General features: G+C 36.7%; 4 protein-coding genes across 4 annotated transcripts; all 4 read left to right on the forward strand.

Moving 5' to 3' along the window:
• The first annotated feature begins 2,399 nt into the window (after window positions 1-2,399).
• Window positions 2,400-3,332, forward strand: LOC141001874 (olfactory receptor 4B13-like). Its single transcript, XM_073473021.1, has one exon. It carries the CDS (start codon window positions 2,400-2,402, stop codon window positions 3,330-3,332), a length of 933 nt encoding a protein of 310 aa, XP_073329122.1.
• Window positions 3,333-5,757: 2,425 nt separating this feature from the next.
• Window positions 5,758-6,690, forward strand: LOC141002849 (olfactory receptor 11H6-like). The gene has a single exon (XM_073474256.1). It carries the CDS (start codon window positions 5,758-5,760, stop codon window positions 6,688-6,690), a length of 933 nt encoding a protein of 310 aa, XP_073330357.1.
• A 2,261-nt stretch (window positions 6,691-8,951) lies between these two features.
• Window positions 8,952-9,884, forward strand: LOC141002899 (olfactory receptor 4B13-like). Its single transcript, XM_073474318.1, has one exon. The coding sequence runs from the start codon at window positions 8,952-8,954 to the stop codon at window positions 9,882-9,884; it is 933 nt and encodes a 310-aa protein (XP_073330419.1).
• Window positions 9,885-12,375: 2,491 nt separating this feature from the next.
• LOC141002056 (olfactory receptor 4B13-like) lies at window positions 12,376-13,305 on the forward strand. Its single transcript, XM_073473215.1, has one exon. The coding sequence runs from the start codon at window positions 12,376-12,378 to the stop codon at window positions 13,303-13,305; it is 930 nt and encodes a 309-aa protein (XP_073329316.1).
• The last annotated feature ends 3,978 nt before the right edge of the window (window positions 13,306-17,283 follow it).

Consider the following 17,283-nt stretch of genomic DNA (forward strand, 5'->3'; position numbering starts at 1 on the left):
TGTGCTCTTTATTGGCTCTTTTACCAGCCCTACATTATTCACAAATACCACATGGTCTAGTCAATTGTACAGCGATTCATACTGTAATGTTGAACACTCGTGTGAACTTCCAGAGAATTTTAACATAATTCATAATATTAACTCCCACCACATTCTGTGCAGTCACTTCACTGTTTGTCTTTTTGTATTTAGGAATGATATAGATGGAATAAACCTGACATGTATCATCATTAACTAACTATCATCAACTTTGCAGATTGCAATCAATTTTATGTGATTATGCGCTAAAAGCATATTTATTATGAATATTATATTTCATACTGACAATAGATCCTCTACATCTTACACACTGGAACTTTAACGCCAAGTGATAATTGAAAAACCAGGTGCCTGAGGCCCAGGTTGCAAAAAGCTTGTGAGAACATTTCCCCCTTTAAAACAACAAATGACCACTGAACTCAGGTGAACAGTGAGTGTGACACCAGAAAATTGAAAAAGAGAAGAATAAGCAGGTTGATTGTATCAGTGTTGTGCAACATAGTTAACTATTGAACTGACCAAGCAAATATGGCCCGGTTGTGAATAATTGTGCTTCTGCCTACATTAGCACTATGGATAGTGTGTCTGTGAAGGTGGGTGATGGATGCACATATAAGTACAGACAAAAAAGAAAATATGTAAACTATTTTCCATCTAAGTACACTGTTACAAAAATGTGCAGATTCACTGACATCCAGCTGGGTCCATTCACTAAATACCTCCATGAACAGCTATTGTACAATAATCATGTCAAACATTGGAGAGAAGCTTGGGGCTCAATATTCTTTGAAGAGGTGGAGAGAGCAGACATTGATGTCAAGGGTTGAAAACCAACCAAATGACAGGCAAAAGAAAGAAATACTGAAGCCCATTCTCTTTAAAATCACATTTAAATAGCTAATTAGCAACAGCAAATATTTTTTTTGTTTTTGCAGGAAATGTATTGCCGACAAGACTGCGTTTTTCTTAATTATTTTATCTCCCCTTCTGTTGCAGGTCTCTAGTTATTTTAACTGTAATTTTTATTGTAAAAATATATATTTAAGAACATTGACAGCGTCGGCTGGTAATATTTTCACCCCGTCAGTGTGCGTGGGTCTCAACATGGCCAAATGTGTTCCTGGAGATCTTTTGTAGTGGTAACTATCACAGAAGCAGTTTTGAGTATTTTGGCAGGTTTTTAATGTATCTGGTTGTCTGTGTCAGCATGCTTGAGTCCAAACTTTGCAAAATGCTGTCGGAAAACCTAACAGGTGTCGGGTTGAAATCACAATGAAGACTCAGTCCGAAGATGGGTGTGGTCAGGGCAAGGCCAACAGAGGTTGGGAAGGAAAAAGTAGGAAAGACGAGTTGGACTTAACGATGAACATTGAACTTCTTTTTTTTCGAAATTTGAAGCAATTCCCTCAAGGCATTTCTGAGATATAGTGTTCACAAGAATGGGATGCCATGGTGTCACAGTGAACTTGACCTTTGACCACCAAATTCTAATCAGTTCATACTTGAGTCCAAGTGGACATTTGTTCCAAATTCGAAGAAATTCCCTCAGGGGGTCTTGAGCTATTGCATTCACAAGATAGACAGATGGATGGACAACTGGGAAACAATGCCTCCGGCCATGGCTATCAGTGGCGTGGAGTCATGAAAAGTGATAAAATAACCAAGTAGTTCTTTCTTACCTAAACCCAACGAACTGCGAAAATAAAACAATGGTCCGGAACGAATGTTGAAGGTACGCTGCAACTGTTTTGTTGTTTTGTCAACGGTGATGTGTTTTGGTTATGTGTTGAAAATATCTTTGTGTAACCGGAGCTGTAGAAACTAGATTATTTTAACAGCCTGATTAGCATAAATACACTTTTCAATCCTAACAGTATGCTTAATATCAGTTGTCAGGTAATGAAAGGGATATACAGTATTTGGACATAACAGCGAGTGTGGAAATTGTTCACCAACTCCAAGATGTAAAGGTTTTATGTTGTTTTTTTCATGCTTTGCACCTGCAGTAGAACACACTGAATAAAGAGGATTAATTTGGGAGCTAGTTTATTGTCAAAGCCTTTATAGCATATATAGTCTCCAGTGTGCCAAAGAAATCATTTTCCAAGTTAGGAAAATTGTACATTTAATGGTAGTTAAAAATTTCTGCTCTCCATGTGCCATAAAGGTCTACATTGTCATTTTCATATGCTGCTTTTACAGTAGATTACATCATCCTGAAAATAAGAGGATTGATTGGCTGGTTTGATTTCTAAGCGTGTGTGTCAATGTAGTCAGACAAGACATTAAAAAGTGAGGAGACAGAGCAGACACTGTGAGGGACGGAGTTACCCTTCACAGGAACAACAAGTTTTCTAACCATGATGGATAATGTTTCTCAAATAAGAATGTTTTTTCTTTCAGGTTTAAATGAAACAAATAACCACAGATTTACTCTCTTCTTTCTCACTTTACTGTGTTACTGTGTAATTTTGCTGGTAAATACTTCTGTTATTGTGATCATCATCATGGACAAAAACCTGCATGAACCAATGTATATTTTACTATGTACTTTTTGCATGAATGGACTTTATGGGACAACAGGTTTCTACCCCAAGTTTCTCTGGGATCTGAATTCTCCTGTTCATGTTATCTCTTATTCTGGATGCCTTTTCCAGGCTCAAGTAATATACTCATTTGCCCTCAGTGAACTCTCTATTCTTTCAGTCATGGCATATGACAGATATGTGGCTATATGTCGACCACTGGAGTACCACTCTGTCATGTCAAAGCAAAGACTCATCAAGTTAGCGTGTTACTCTTGGATAACACCTTTTTGCATGATGGGTATAAATGTTTTTCTAACATCTAGATTAAAGTTATGCAGCCCATATATCACCAGGTTTTTTTGTGTGAATTGGAATATTGTTAAACTTGCTTGTTTCCCATCTAAAACTACTATTAACAACATAGTTGCTTACATAACAATGGTCATTTATGTCTTTCATGGCTTCTTTATAGTTTGTTCCTACATGTATCTCATTAAAACATGTGTGAATTCAATAGAAAACAGGGCAAAGTTCATGCAAACATGTGTGCCACATTTAACCTCCTTACTCACTTTTCTTGTGACAATACTTTTCGATTTATTGAATATTCGATTTGGTTCAAAAGATTTACCTCAAGCCTTTCAAAACTTTGTTGCAATAGAATTTCTTCTCATACCTCCCTTAATGAATCCTCTCATTTACGGTTTCAAATTGGCCAAAATTAGGAACAGAATTTTGGGTGTCATTACTTTAAAAACTAAATGAATTTTGTCTTATATGTTAGGGAAACTTCATGTCCTTTGCTTAATGCACTTCTTTTAATAAAATGCTCCGCTTAACCAGCTGCTGGCTGTTTGCTGTGTGCTGGAGGATCATGTAATACCCTCAGGGGGTTTGCACCCAGCAAATTTGAGCTCGGTGATCCGTCAAGAATGTTTCATTTTAAATATAAACATTATTTCTCCTCACGATTTAGGGTGCTGAATTAGGTTACTTTTTATTTGGTGGCAGTCTTAAATGTATGATTATTAAGTCCTGATACTCTAAAAATGTGTGCTCTTTATTGGCTCTTACCATTCCCACATTATTTACAAATACCACATCGTCTAGTCAATTGTACAGTGATTCATACTGCAATGTTGAACATTTGTGTGCACTTCCAGAGAATTTTAACATAATTCATAATATTACTTCCCATCACTTTCTGTGCAGTCACTTCACTGTTTGTCTTTTTGTATTTAGGAATGATATAGATGGAATAAACCTGAAATGTATTTCATCCACTTTGCAGATTGCAACTAATTTTATGTGATTATTTACTAAAAGTATAATTTTTAAGAATATTATATTTCATACAATGGATCCCTCTAAATCTTACACACTGGAACTTTATCACCAAGGAATAAATGAAAAACAAGGGAACCTGAGGCCGAGGTTGCAAAAAGCTTGTGAGAACATCTCTCCCTTTAAAACAACAAATAACCACTGAACCCAGGTGAACAGTGAGTGTTACAACAGAATTTTTTTTAAAAAAGCAGGTTAATTGTATCAGTATTGAGCAGCATAGTTAACTATTGCCTGCCATGGTCGCGGCACAAACTTCTTCCTCTCATTGAGGAGGTGATGTTAGATTTGGTTCAAAAGATTTACCTCAAGCCTTTCAAAACTTTGTTGCAATAGAATTTCTTCTCATACCTCCCTTAATGAATCCTCTCATTTACGGTTTCAAATTGACCAAAATTAGGAACAGAATTGTGGGTGTTATAATGTTTAACACCAAATGATTCTTGTCTAGAATATTACGGAAAATTAGTCCTATTACTAATGCACTTTAGATATGCTCTGCCTAATCACATGGTGGCTGTTGTGCTGGACTTATATGTGATGTCACTGTAGCATGCATGTAACAATTATAGGCGTGTACATTTCTAATAAACTACAGTAAACTATAACCGTATCTGCAATTATTTTCTTATGTAATATTACTTAGTTTCACCATCAACAAGGCAATCACTTCATTGGATTAGGCACAGGTTTCCAAATAATAAAGAAGCATAAACATAAAAAGTCAGTGGATATACTAAAACATTGTGTGATTGAATGAGTGGAACACATACTGCTTTGTCACAAAAAACATTCACGAAGTTTGGTTCAATAGTATGGCCTCTAAACTTCCTCTGAATGATCACGATTGATAACAGCTTGTGGCTTGTCTGGGCCCATTTTAATAGGGCTTGTTTGATACACCCAGTAGACTCAACCACAAACACTATAATGGGAAAGTCTAAGCAGAAATCATTTTAGCTCAAGACTGCAATGATATACATGTTCTTTACAAGTGTATGTAATCTTTTGACCGTGACTGTACCTGCTGTTGAACCATATGTTTTGGCTTAGACAATGGGCTGTGTGGTGAACGTACTTGTTCACATACATGCCTATGTACCACGCGTGTTACCAGTGGATACCACTAGATGGCACACGTTAGCGCGTAGACTGCTCCTACCGTTCATGTACACATTGTATCTTGCACTTGCATAGCGTTAATTTCTAAAGACAACCAACGCTCCAAACAGAAGCAGGATACGTGAGCCAGCCAGCCCTCATGTGTACCAGAACGGGTCAAAAGCAAGTATATGTTCAACTTAGGGCCCTGTCCACACATACGGGAGTATTTCTTAAAATAGAGCTTTTGGTTATGTGTTTTGGCCTTTCATACAGATGTAAGCAGCGTTTTATTTCACAGAAAACTGTGGAAGATTTCTTTTGAAAGTGGAAATATTCAGAAAAAGTGTAGCTGTGTGGCTTTTGGTTGACTTAAGGAGGACAGCACTAAAACAATCTCTGAAAGGTTTCGGTACTGGCTGGGTTCTGGTCCTGTTTTAGATCTGTGGAGAACTCCAGTTTGGAACAAGCTAAAAAAAAAAAGCTCAGCGTTGGTGGAGACTTCGCCTGCCCAACTGACTTCAGGTATTATTATTTTTTTTTTTTTTGTAAAGTGCTCACAGATTGCAAGCTGATTGGTGAAGTTGAAAGCTCTTCGAGATCATTGATTGGTTGATTTTATTCCCAGCGTGTGAGCTGCTGTAATAAGACAGGATAAAAAATGAATGAGATGAGGGGAAAGAGTCTAGGGCTATGAGGCTTTACAACGCAAGGAAAAATAGAATAATACAAAGGTTTTCCCAACATGATGGATAATGTCTCGGTTATAACAACATTTTTTCTTTCAGGTTTACATGAAACAATGATCTACCGACGTGCTCTGTTCTTTGTCACTTTACTGTGTTACTGCTTGATTTTGTTGGTAAATATTACTCTTACTGTGACCATAATCTCAGATAAAAACCTGCATGAACCAATGTATATTCTACTGTGTGCTTTTTGCATGAATGGACTTTATGGGACAGCAGGTTTCTACCCCAAGTTTCTCTGGGATCTGCTTTCTCCTGTTCATGTTATCTCTTATTCTGGATGCCTTGTTCAGGCTCTAGTGATGTACTCATTTGCCTGCAGTGATCTGTTTATTCTTTCAGTCATGGCATATGACAGATATGTGGCTATATGTCGACCACTGGAGTACCACTCTGTCATGTCAAAGCAAAGACTCATCAAGTTAGTGTGCTACTCTTGGATGACACCTTTTTGCATGATGGGCATAAATATTTTTCTAGCATCTAGATTAAAGTTATGCAGCCCATATATCGCCAGGCTTCTTTGTGTGAATTGGATTATTGTTAAACTTGCTTGTTTCCCAGCTGAAACGACCATTAACAGCATATTTGCTTACATAACAATAGTCATTTATGTCTTTCATGCTTTCTTTATAGTTTGGTCCTACATTTATCTCATTAAAACATGTGTGAATTCAATAGAAAACAGGGCAAAGTTCATGCAAACGTGTGTGCCACATTTAACCTCCTTGCTCATTTTTCTTGTGGCTATACTTTTTGATGTATTGAATATTCGATTTGGATCAAAAGATTTACCTCAAGCCTTTCAAAACTTTGTTGCAATAGAATTTCTTGTGATACCTCCCTTAATGAATCCTCTCATTTACGGTTTCAAATTGACCAAAATTAGGAACAGAATTGTGGGTGTCATTACTTTAAAAACTAAATGAATTTTGTCTTATAAGTTATGGAAACTTAATGTCCTATGTTAAATGCACTTATTTTAATAAAATGCTCTGCTTAACCAGCTGCTGGCTGTTTGCTGTGCTGGAGGATCATGTATTATCCTCAGGAGGTTTGAACACACAGCAAATTTGAGCTTGGTGATGTGCTCATAATGTCTTTTAAGTTGAACATTTCATTTTAATAATAAACATTATTTCTACTCACGATTTAAGGTGCTGGATCACGTTACTTTATATTTGGTGGCAGTCTCAAATGTATGATTATTAAGTCCTGATACTCTAAAATATGTGCTCTTTATTTGCTCTTTTAAAATTCCCACATTATTCCCATTTCCCACATGGTCTAGTCAATTGTACAGTGATTCATATTGTAATTTTACGTGATTATGTACAAATAATTATTATGAATATTATATTTCATACAATGGATCCCTCTAAATCTTACACACTGAAACTTTATCACCAAGGAATAAATGAAAAACAAGGGAACCTGAGGCCGAGGTTGCAAAAAGCTTGTGAGAGCATCTCCTCCTTTAAAACAACTTAACCCAGATGAACAGTGAGTGTGACACCAGAAAGTAAAAAAAAAGAAGCAGGTTCATTGTATCAGTATTGAGCGGCACAGTTAACTATTGCCTGCATGATCGCAGCACAAATTTCTTCCTCTCATTGAGGAGGTGATGTTAGATTTGGTTCAAAAGATTTACCTCAAGCCCTTCAAAACTTTGTCGGAATAGAATTTCTAGTCATACCTCCCTTAATGAATCCTCTCATTTACAGTTTCAAATTGACCAAAATTAGGAACAAAATTATGGGTGTTATAATATTTAAAACCAAATAATGTTTGTCTTGAATATTACGGAAACTTAGTCCTATTACTAATGCGCTTTAGATATGCTCTGCCTAATCACATGGTGGCTGTTGTGCTGGACTTATATGTGATGTCACTGTAGCATGCATGTATCAATTATAGGCCTGTACTTTCTAATAAACTACAGAAAACTAAAAACGTGTCTGCAATTATTTTCTTATGTAATATTACTTAGTTTCACCATTAGCAAGGCAATCACTTTATTGGATTAGGCATAGGTTTCCAAATAACAAAGAAGCATGAACATAAAAAGTCAGTGGATATACTAAGACATTGTGTGATTGAATGAGTGGAGCACATACTGCTTTGTCACAAAAAACATTCACGAAGTTTGGTTCAATAGTATGGCCTCTAAACTTCCTCTGAATGATCACGATTGATAACAGCTTGTGGCTTGTCTGGGCCCATTTTAATAGGGCTTGTTTGATACACCCAGTAGACTCAACCACAAACACTATAATGGGAAAGTCTAAGCAGAAATCATTTTAACTCAAGACTGCAATGATATACATGTTCTTTACAAGTGTATGTAAACTTTTGAGCATGACTGTACTTGCTGTTGAACCATATGTTGGCTTAGACAACTGGCTGTGTGGTGAACGTACTTGTTCACATACATGCCTATGTACCATGCGTGTTACCAGTGGATACCACTAGATGGCACACGTTAGCTAGTAGACTGCTCCTACCGTTCATGTGCACATTGTATCTTGCACTTGCATAGCGTTAATTTCTAAAGACAACCGATGCTCCAAACAGATGCAGAATACGTGTGCCAGCCAGCCCTCATGTGTACCAGAACGGGTCAAAAGCAAGTATATGTTCAACTTAGGGCCCTGTCCACACATACAGGAGTATTTCTTAAAATAGATCTTTTGGTTATGTGTTTTGGCCTTTCATACAGATGTAAGCAGCGTTTTATTTCACAGAAAACTGTGGAAGATTTCTTTTGAGAGTGGAAATATTCAGAAAAAGTGTAGCTGTGTGGCTTTTGGTTGACTTAAGGAGGACAGCACTAAAACAATCTCTGAAAGGTTTCGGTACTGGCTGGGTTCTGGTCCTGTTTTAGATCTGTGGAGAACTCCAGTTTGGAACAAGCTAAAAAAAAAAAGCTCAACGTTGGTGGAGACTTCGCCTGCCCAACTGCCTTCAGGTATTATTTTTTTTATTTTTTTTTTGTAAAGTGCTCACAGATTGCAAGCTGATTGGTGAAGTTGAAAGTTCTTCGAGATCATTGATTGGTTGATTTAATTCCCAGCGTGTGAGCTGCTGTAATAAGACAGGATCAAAAATGAGTGAGATGAGGGGATAGAGTCTGGGGCTATGAGGCTTTACAACACAAGGAAAAATAGAATAATACAAAGGTTTTCCCAACATGATTGACAATGTCTCGGTTATAACAACATTTTTTCTTTCAGGTTTACATGAAACAATGATCTACCGACGTGCTCTGTTCTTTGTCACTTTACTGTGTTACTGCTTGATTTTGTTGGTAAATATTACTCTTATTGTGACTATAATCTCAGATAAAAACCTGCATGAACCAATGTATATTCTACTGTGTGCTTTTTGCATGAATGGACTTTACGGGACAGCAGGTTTCTACCCCAAGTTTCTCTGGGATCTGCTTTCTCCTGTTCATGTTATCTCTTATTCTGGATGTCTTGTTCAGGCTCAGGTAATGTACTCATTTGCCTGCAGTGATCTGTTTATTCTTTCAGTAATGGCATATGACAGATATGTTGCTATATGCCGACCACTGGAGTACCACTCTGTCATGTCAAAGCAAAGACTCACCAAGTTAGTGTGTTACTCTTGGATGACACCTTTTTGCATCATAGGCACAAATATTTTTCTAACATCGAGATTAAAGTTATGCAGCCCATATATCGCCAGGCTTTTTTGTGTGAATTGGATAATTGTTAAACTTGCTTGTTTCCCAGCTGAAACTACCCTTAATGGCATAGTTGCTTACATAACAATAGTCATTTATGTCTTTCATGCCTTCTTTATCATTTGGTCCTACATGTATCTCATTAAAACATGTGTGAATTCAATAGAAAACAGGGCAAAGTTCATGCAAACGTGTGTGCCACATTTAACCTCTTTACTCATTTTTCTTGTGGCTTTAGTGTTTGATGTAATGAATATGAGATTTAGTTCAAAAGATTTCCCTCAAGCACTTCAAAACTTTGTTGCAATAGAATTTCTTGTCATACCTCCCTTAATGAATCCTCTCATTTACGGTTTCAAATTGACCAAAATTAGGAACAGAATATTGCGTGTTGTTACTTTAAAAACTAAATGAATTTTGTCTTATATGTTATGGAAACTTAATGTCCTTTGTTTAATGCACTTATTTTAATAAAATGCTCTGCTTAACCAGCTGCTGGCTGTTTGCTGTGTGCTGGAGGATCATGTAATACCCTCAGGAGGTTTGCACCCAGTAAATTTGAGCTCGGTTATCCATCAGGAATGTTTCTTTTTAAATATAAACATTATTTCTCCTCATGATTTAGGGTGCTGAATCAGGTTACTTTTTTTTGGTTGTCAGTCTTAAATGTATGATTATTAAGTCCTGATACTCTACAATATGTGCTCTTTATTGGCTCTTTTACCATTCCCACATTATTCACTTAAACCACATGGTCTAGTCAATTTACAGTGATTCATACTGTAATGTTGAACATTTGTGTGAACTTCCAGAGAATTTTAACATAATTTATAAAATTAATTCCCACCACATTCTGTGCAGTCACTTCACTGTTTGTTTTTTGTATTTAGGAATGATATAGATGGAATAAACCTGCCATGTATCATCATTAACTAACCAACTATCATCAACTTTGCAGATTGCAACCAATTTTATGTGATTATGTGCTAAAAGCATGTTTATTATGAATATTATATATCATACTGACAGTAGATCCTCTACATCTTACACACTGGAACTTTAACGCCAAGTAATAATTGAAAAAACAGGTGCCTGAGGCCCAGGTTGCAGAAAGCTTGTGAGAACATTTCCCCCTTTAAAACAACAAATGACCACTGAACTCAGGTGAACAGTGAGTGTGACACCAGAAAATTGAAAAAGAGAAGAAGAAGCAGGTTCATTGTATCAGTATTGTGCTACATAGTTAACTATTGACCTGACCAAGCAAATTATGGCCCTTTCGTGAATAATTGTGCTTCTGCCTACATTAGCACTATGGATAGTGTGTCTGTGAAGGTGGGTGATGGATGCACACACAAGTACAGACAAAAAAGAAAATATGTGAACTATTTTCCATCTAAGTACACTGTTACAAAAATGTGCAGATTCACTGACATCCAGCTGGGTCCATTCACTAAATACCTCCCTGAACAGCTATTGTATAATCATCATGTTAAACATTGGAGAGAAGCTTGGGGCTCAATATTCTTTGAAGAGGTGGAGAGAGCAGACATTGATGTCAAGGGTTGAAAACCAACCAGATGACAGGCAAAAGAAAGAAATACTGAAGCCCATTCTCCTTAAAATGACATTTAAATAGCTAATAGCTAATTTGCAACAGCAATTTTTGTTTTTGTTTTTGCAGGAAATGTATTGCCGACAAGACTTCATTTTTCCTAATTCTTTTATCTCCCCTTCTGTTGCAGGTCTCTAGTTATTTTAACTGTAATTTTTATTGTAAAAATATATATTTACAAACATTGACAGCGTCGGCTGGTAATATTTTCACCCCGTGAGTGTGCGTGGGTCTCATCATGGCCAAATGTGTTCCTGGAGATCTTTTGTAGCGGTAACTACCACAGAAGCAGTTTTGAGTATTTTGGCAGGTTTTTAATGTATCTGGTTGTCTGTGTCAGCATGCTTGAGTCCAAACTTTGCAAAATGCTTTCGGAAAACGTAACAGGTGTCGGGTTGAAATCACAATGAAGGCTCAGTCCGAAGATGGGTGTGGTCAGGGCAAGGCCAACAGAGGTTGGGAATGAAAAAGTAGGAAAGAGGAGTTGGACTTAACGATGAACATTGAACTTCTTTTTTTTTTTTCGAAATTTGAAGCAATTCCCTCAAGGCATTTCTAAGATATAGTGTTCACAAGAATGGGATGCCATGGTGTCACAGTGAACTTTACCTCTGACCACCAAATTCTAATCAGTTCATACTTGAGTCCAAGTGGACATTTGTTCCAAATTTGAAGAAATTCCCTCAGGGGGTCTTGAGATATTGCATTCACAAGATAGACAGATGGATGGACAACTGGGAAACAATGCCTCCGGCCATGGAGCCTGATTAGCATAAATACACATAAATCAATCCTAACAGTATGCTTAATATCAATTTTCAGGTAATGAAAGGGATATACAGTATTTGGACATAACAGCGAGTGTGGAAATTGTTCACCAACTCCAAGATGTAAAAGTTTTATGTTGTTTATTTCATGCTTTGCACCTGCAGTAGAACACGCTGAATAAAGATGATTCATTTGGGAGCTAGTTTATTGTCAAAGCCTTTATAGCATATTTAGTCTCCAGTGTGCCAAAGAAATCATTTTCCAAGTTAGGAAAATTATACATTTTAATGGTAGTTAAAAATTTCTGGTCTCCATGTGCCATAAAGGTCTACATTGTCATTTTCATATGCTGCTTTTACAGTAGATTACATCATCCTGAAAATAAGAGGATTGATTGGCTGGTTTGATTTCTAAGTGTGTGTGTCAATGTAGTCATACAAGATATTTAAAAGTGAGGAGAGAGAGCAGACACTGTGAGGGACGGAGTTACCCTTCACAGAAACAACACGTTTTCTAACCATGATGGATAATGTTTCTCAAATAACAATGTTTTTTCTTTCAGGTTTAAATGAAACAAATAACCACAGATTTACTCTCTTCTTTCTCACTTTACTGTGTTACTGTGTGACTTTACTGGTAAATATTTCTGTTATTGTGACCATCATCATGGATAAAAACCTGCATGAACCAATGTATATTTTACTATGTACTATTTGCATGAATGGACTTTATGGGACAACAGGTTTCTACCCCAAGTTTCTCTGGGATCTGCTTTCTCCTGTTCATGTTATCTCTTATTCTGGATGCCTTGTTCAGGCTCTGGTAATGTACTCCTTTGCCTGCGCTGAACTGTCTATTCTTTCAGTCATGGCATATGACAGATATGTGGCTATATGTCGACCACTGGAGTACCACTCTGTCATGTCAAAGCAACGACTCATTATGTTAGTGTGTTTCTCTTGGATAACACCTTTTTGCATTAATGCTTCAAATATTTTTCTAACATCTAGATTAAAGTTATGCAGCCAATATCTTGGCAGATTTTTTTGTGTGAATTGGATTATTGTTAAACTTGCTTGTTTTCCAGCACAAACAACAGTTAATGGCATAGTTGCTGACATAACAGTGGTCATTTATACATTTCATGGTATATTCATAGTTCTATCCTACATGTATCTCATTAAAACATGTGCAAATTCTATAGAGAACAGGGCAAAGTTCATGCAAACATGTGTGCCACATTTAACCTCCTTACTCACTTTTCTTTTGACAGGACTTTTCAGTGTATTGATTATGCGATTTGGTTCAAAAGATTTCCCTCTAACCTTTAAAAACTTTGTTTCAGTAGAATGTTTTGTCATACCTCCCTTAATGAATCCTCTCATTTACGGTTTCAAATTGACCAGAATTAGGAACAGAATTCTGGTTGTTCTTACTTTCAAAACTAAATGACTTTCGTCCCATATATATTAAGGAAACTTAAGGAAAGTCATATGTCTAATGTTTTTCTATTAAATGCACTGCTTATCCAGATGTTGGCTGTTGTCCTGGAGCTACATATAAAATCCTCAGGAGGTTTTGCACATTTAGCAATTGTGAGCTCAGTAATCCTTAAAGAACATCTATTTAGCCTAAAGTTTTCATTTTGTTAAACTCAAATTTGTGTTCATGTGTGTGAATGTTTTTCTTCTTTCTGAAGATTTAGGGTTGCTGAATCATGTGTATTGCTTGATATTCGGTGTCAGTTTTAAAGTGATGATGATTATGTGTTCTAGCTCTTAAAATATGTGCTCTTTTTGTGCATGTTCATATTCACGTTCACAAAAAAATATTATTTACACAAACTGTGCAGTCAAGCAACTGTTTGCTTTCTTGTATTTAGATATAAAATGGATTGAATAAAAACTTGAAATTTATATGATACTCTTTTCGTAGCACATTTGTCAATGACCTGCAGGTGATAATTTCAAGATCCAGTGTGTAGGATTTAGTGGCATCTGGCATTGAGATTGCAGATTGCCCCCACCTATAAGTGATAACATACTAGTGAAAACATAGTCATGAGAATAATATTCAAGCACTGCCAATAGATCCCCATAAATCCTACACATTGGAGCCTTAACACTGAGAAATAAAAGGAAAATTGGGTGAAGATTTAAAAAAAAACTTATGAGAACAGCTCCCCTTAACACAACAAATGACCATTGAACCTGTGGAACAAAGACCCAGAGCTTAAGAAAAGAAATAAGACTGTATGAAAAAGGAAAATGTGTTGAAGTACTTTATTAAAGAGGTCAAAAAAATAAAAATAAATCATGCTCAGCTTTAAATGTAAAAAGTCGTATGGTCAGCCCTTGGACCAACTTGCCGTTGAAGGCAAAGTCAGCCACAGGAACACATTTTTTCAGGGCCCTTTGTCATAGAAAGTATTAGCCCTCACAGCTTTTCACTCGTACTGCTAAAAGTGAAACAAACAGTTGGTAAATGCAAACAATATAAATCTCATGATAATCATAACTTCTGTGTTGCTTACCCAAGTATACTTTTCTGTGAGCAGATGAGCATCCAAACAGAGCTTTTTCAGAACTTAACTGTCCGATCTTGAATCGTCATTTATCATGCTCATCATACAAAATCAATTCTGCTCCTTTAGTTCCAAGTTTTTATGATTACACGGATTATCAACTGATGAGGATGCTGACTTTTTGCGAGGGACTTGTAGCTTTTTGACCTCAGTCAGTTAAATATGATATCGTGTATGTAGCAATGGCATTTTCAAGACATTATCTCAATCAAGAACTACTTTTTTACAGAGAAGCGCAACATCAACACAACCAAGAAGCTGATTGTTGATAGTAGAAACAAGGAGGCAGAGTTTTTTGACCAACTCTCATCTGCACTAGACAAGTGACTGATTTTCAGTGTCCACAACATCCCCCTCAGTCCCACCGATGCTGACAGAGGTGTGTGTCATGGACACTGAAAATCAGTCACTTGTCTAGTGCAGATGAGAGTTGGTCAAAACACCAAGTTTGACACAGTATTTCTTTTCTAGAAGTTCTTTATTGCTTGCAAGCAATAATTGTAGCAGTTACATGATTACATGTGATCTCACTCAAAACAACATTCCCATCATCTCCCCATCCACCTCAGGATAAACATAAAACTTCCTATACACTTCAACCATTGTTGTGTGTCCTATATCTACCTATGTTGTGCGCCATACATCAACCTATTCTCAGAACACAAATACACAGAAGAGGCTTCACAAACCCCCTTCAGGATGAACTCCTTAACTGAGTTCCTGTTATGTTAGTTTTCATGGCACACTATACCATATACAATACACAAATACATCCATTCATACTATGCAACCAGATGATTATCATAAGACAGAGCTCATGTCTGAAGCCAACAGACACAAGATTTCACTTCACATAAATAATAATGTTGTATCTATATTGTTAAGTTTCATATGTAAGAACAAAATATCAAAATAGTGAGGGACATATGAGAATTTCCCTCACAGGGAACAGTTTAAGGCTCATGGAAATTAATATAACAGAGGAACTGTTTTGGGCATCACATATTTTCCTGATTAAGAAAACCCAGAATAGACTGTACTTGACATATTAATTCAGCCTTCTTAATTTTCTTTGACAAGTTCTTGTTAACTTTTACAGAGGAGCAATAGAAAACATCCTGACAGGAAACATCACAAAATGGCATGGGATGTGAGCGGCCCAGAACAGGTGGGCTATGCAGCAGGTGGTTTAAGTTGCAGGACATAATTAGTACCCCTCTACTGAGCATCAGTGAGCCGAAAGGACATTAAGATACAACACCCACCACATCCACAGTCTGTTCAACCAAAAGATACAGAAGTATCAGCTGCCGCACCGCCAGACTACAGGCCAACTTCTCTCCTCAGGTATTAAAATGTATTCAGCCATTCATATAAGTGTATTATTTGTTATGTTATATAAAATGTACTACAACTATCGTTTTGTTATACAATCTTGGTTGTGTGCCCTTGAAACCTTGATGATGCTTTGCGGTGAAGATTGTCAGTTGTCATTTAGCAGCATTACATAAAACTTCCAAAGTGTGGAGTACTCTAGTTATACAGGAACATACATTATAATTAATGGGTGTTCTGTAGATGTTGAGCTCATTTATGCAGTGTTCAAAAGATACGGAAAATCAGAGCAATGCTAAACGGTCAGTGTTTAGTAACGAGGCTGCAGCTGCACACGACTTCCATGAAGGTACGAGGGCCCATTCAAGGCTGCTTGCAGCTTTAATTAGTTCAGTCAATGGATTTGTGTCAATTGAGTGTGTACCATATCTGATTTGATGTTACAGGGATACAGGAGCTAGTAGTTTATTGTCAATGCCATACGGCCATTAATAGCCTATAATATGCCAAATAATCCTTCTTACGTTTTAAATTGGAGAATTCTGCTCTCCAAGTGTAATTTAAAATGTTTGTTTTTTAAAAAAGTCACTTTGACACAGTTTTTCAACTATTAAGAAATTGGCTACTTAGCGAACAAGCTACAATAAAATCTGTTAACGGCAACAAGTCATCTGAACTGGCTGTAAATTGACGATCACTAGTGAGAAGTGACAATCCTGTTTTTATCTGTCTCTGTGTGTAATTAAGCATTGTTTCAAATATTATTAACAATTCTGAGTGGTACACCTGCATTTGAGTCACATAAGCTAGTCTGGACGTGACACCATGACTTCAGCTCTTTATAGAACATGCTGATGCCGACTCAGTAGGCCTATACTTCCATCTACGTACTTCAAGTACTTTGCTCTGGGATTGACTGTTAGCTAAGCATGTATACATGCAGTTTCCATTGATAATTGTGACAGACTTACCAGCTGGAATTTGTTGTACTTTTGAAGACAATGGGTGTTAAACTTTGGACAGAAAAAAAACATGAACAGTTGATCATTTTTAATTAGTAACTGATTTTATTAGCAGCTAGCTAGCTAGCTAGCTAACATTTACTCTAAGTTGGTTGAAAACATTGTCTCTAGTTAAGTTTTGTTGTTAACTCATATGAAACCTTGCAAGGGTCCTGTACGCATGTGTGCATTGATATGGATTTAGACAAACGTTAGACAGCAAACCAGATATCATTGTAGTGGATTAAAGCAGAGTGGAAAAATTAGGTGAGGCTGACAGCGCAACAGTGTTCCAAAGTTAAGATACAAACAGCTTTTAATAGAATAATTGCATAGAATAATATAATGTAATATGTTTTAATCCATTCTTTTTAAAGAACTGGTCAAAAACTGACGCTGTGGGACTGTAGGACGGGTTGGCTGCCATCCCAAAGCATCAGTTTGTGACAAATTGAGATTGAGACTTAAAAATCGGTATTTTTTTTTACAAATACGACCTTTAAAAACTAC

The sequence above is a fragment of the Pagrus major genome, chromosome 9, assembly GCF_040436345.1.
Source record: "Pagrus major chromosome 9, Pma_NU_1.0".
NCBI lineage: Eukaryota > Metazoa > Chordata > Actinopteri > Spariformes > Sparidae > Pagrus > Pagrus major.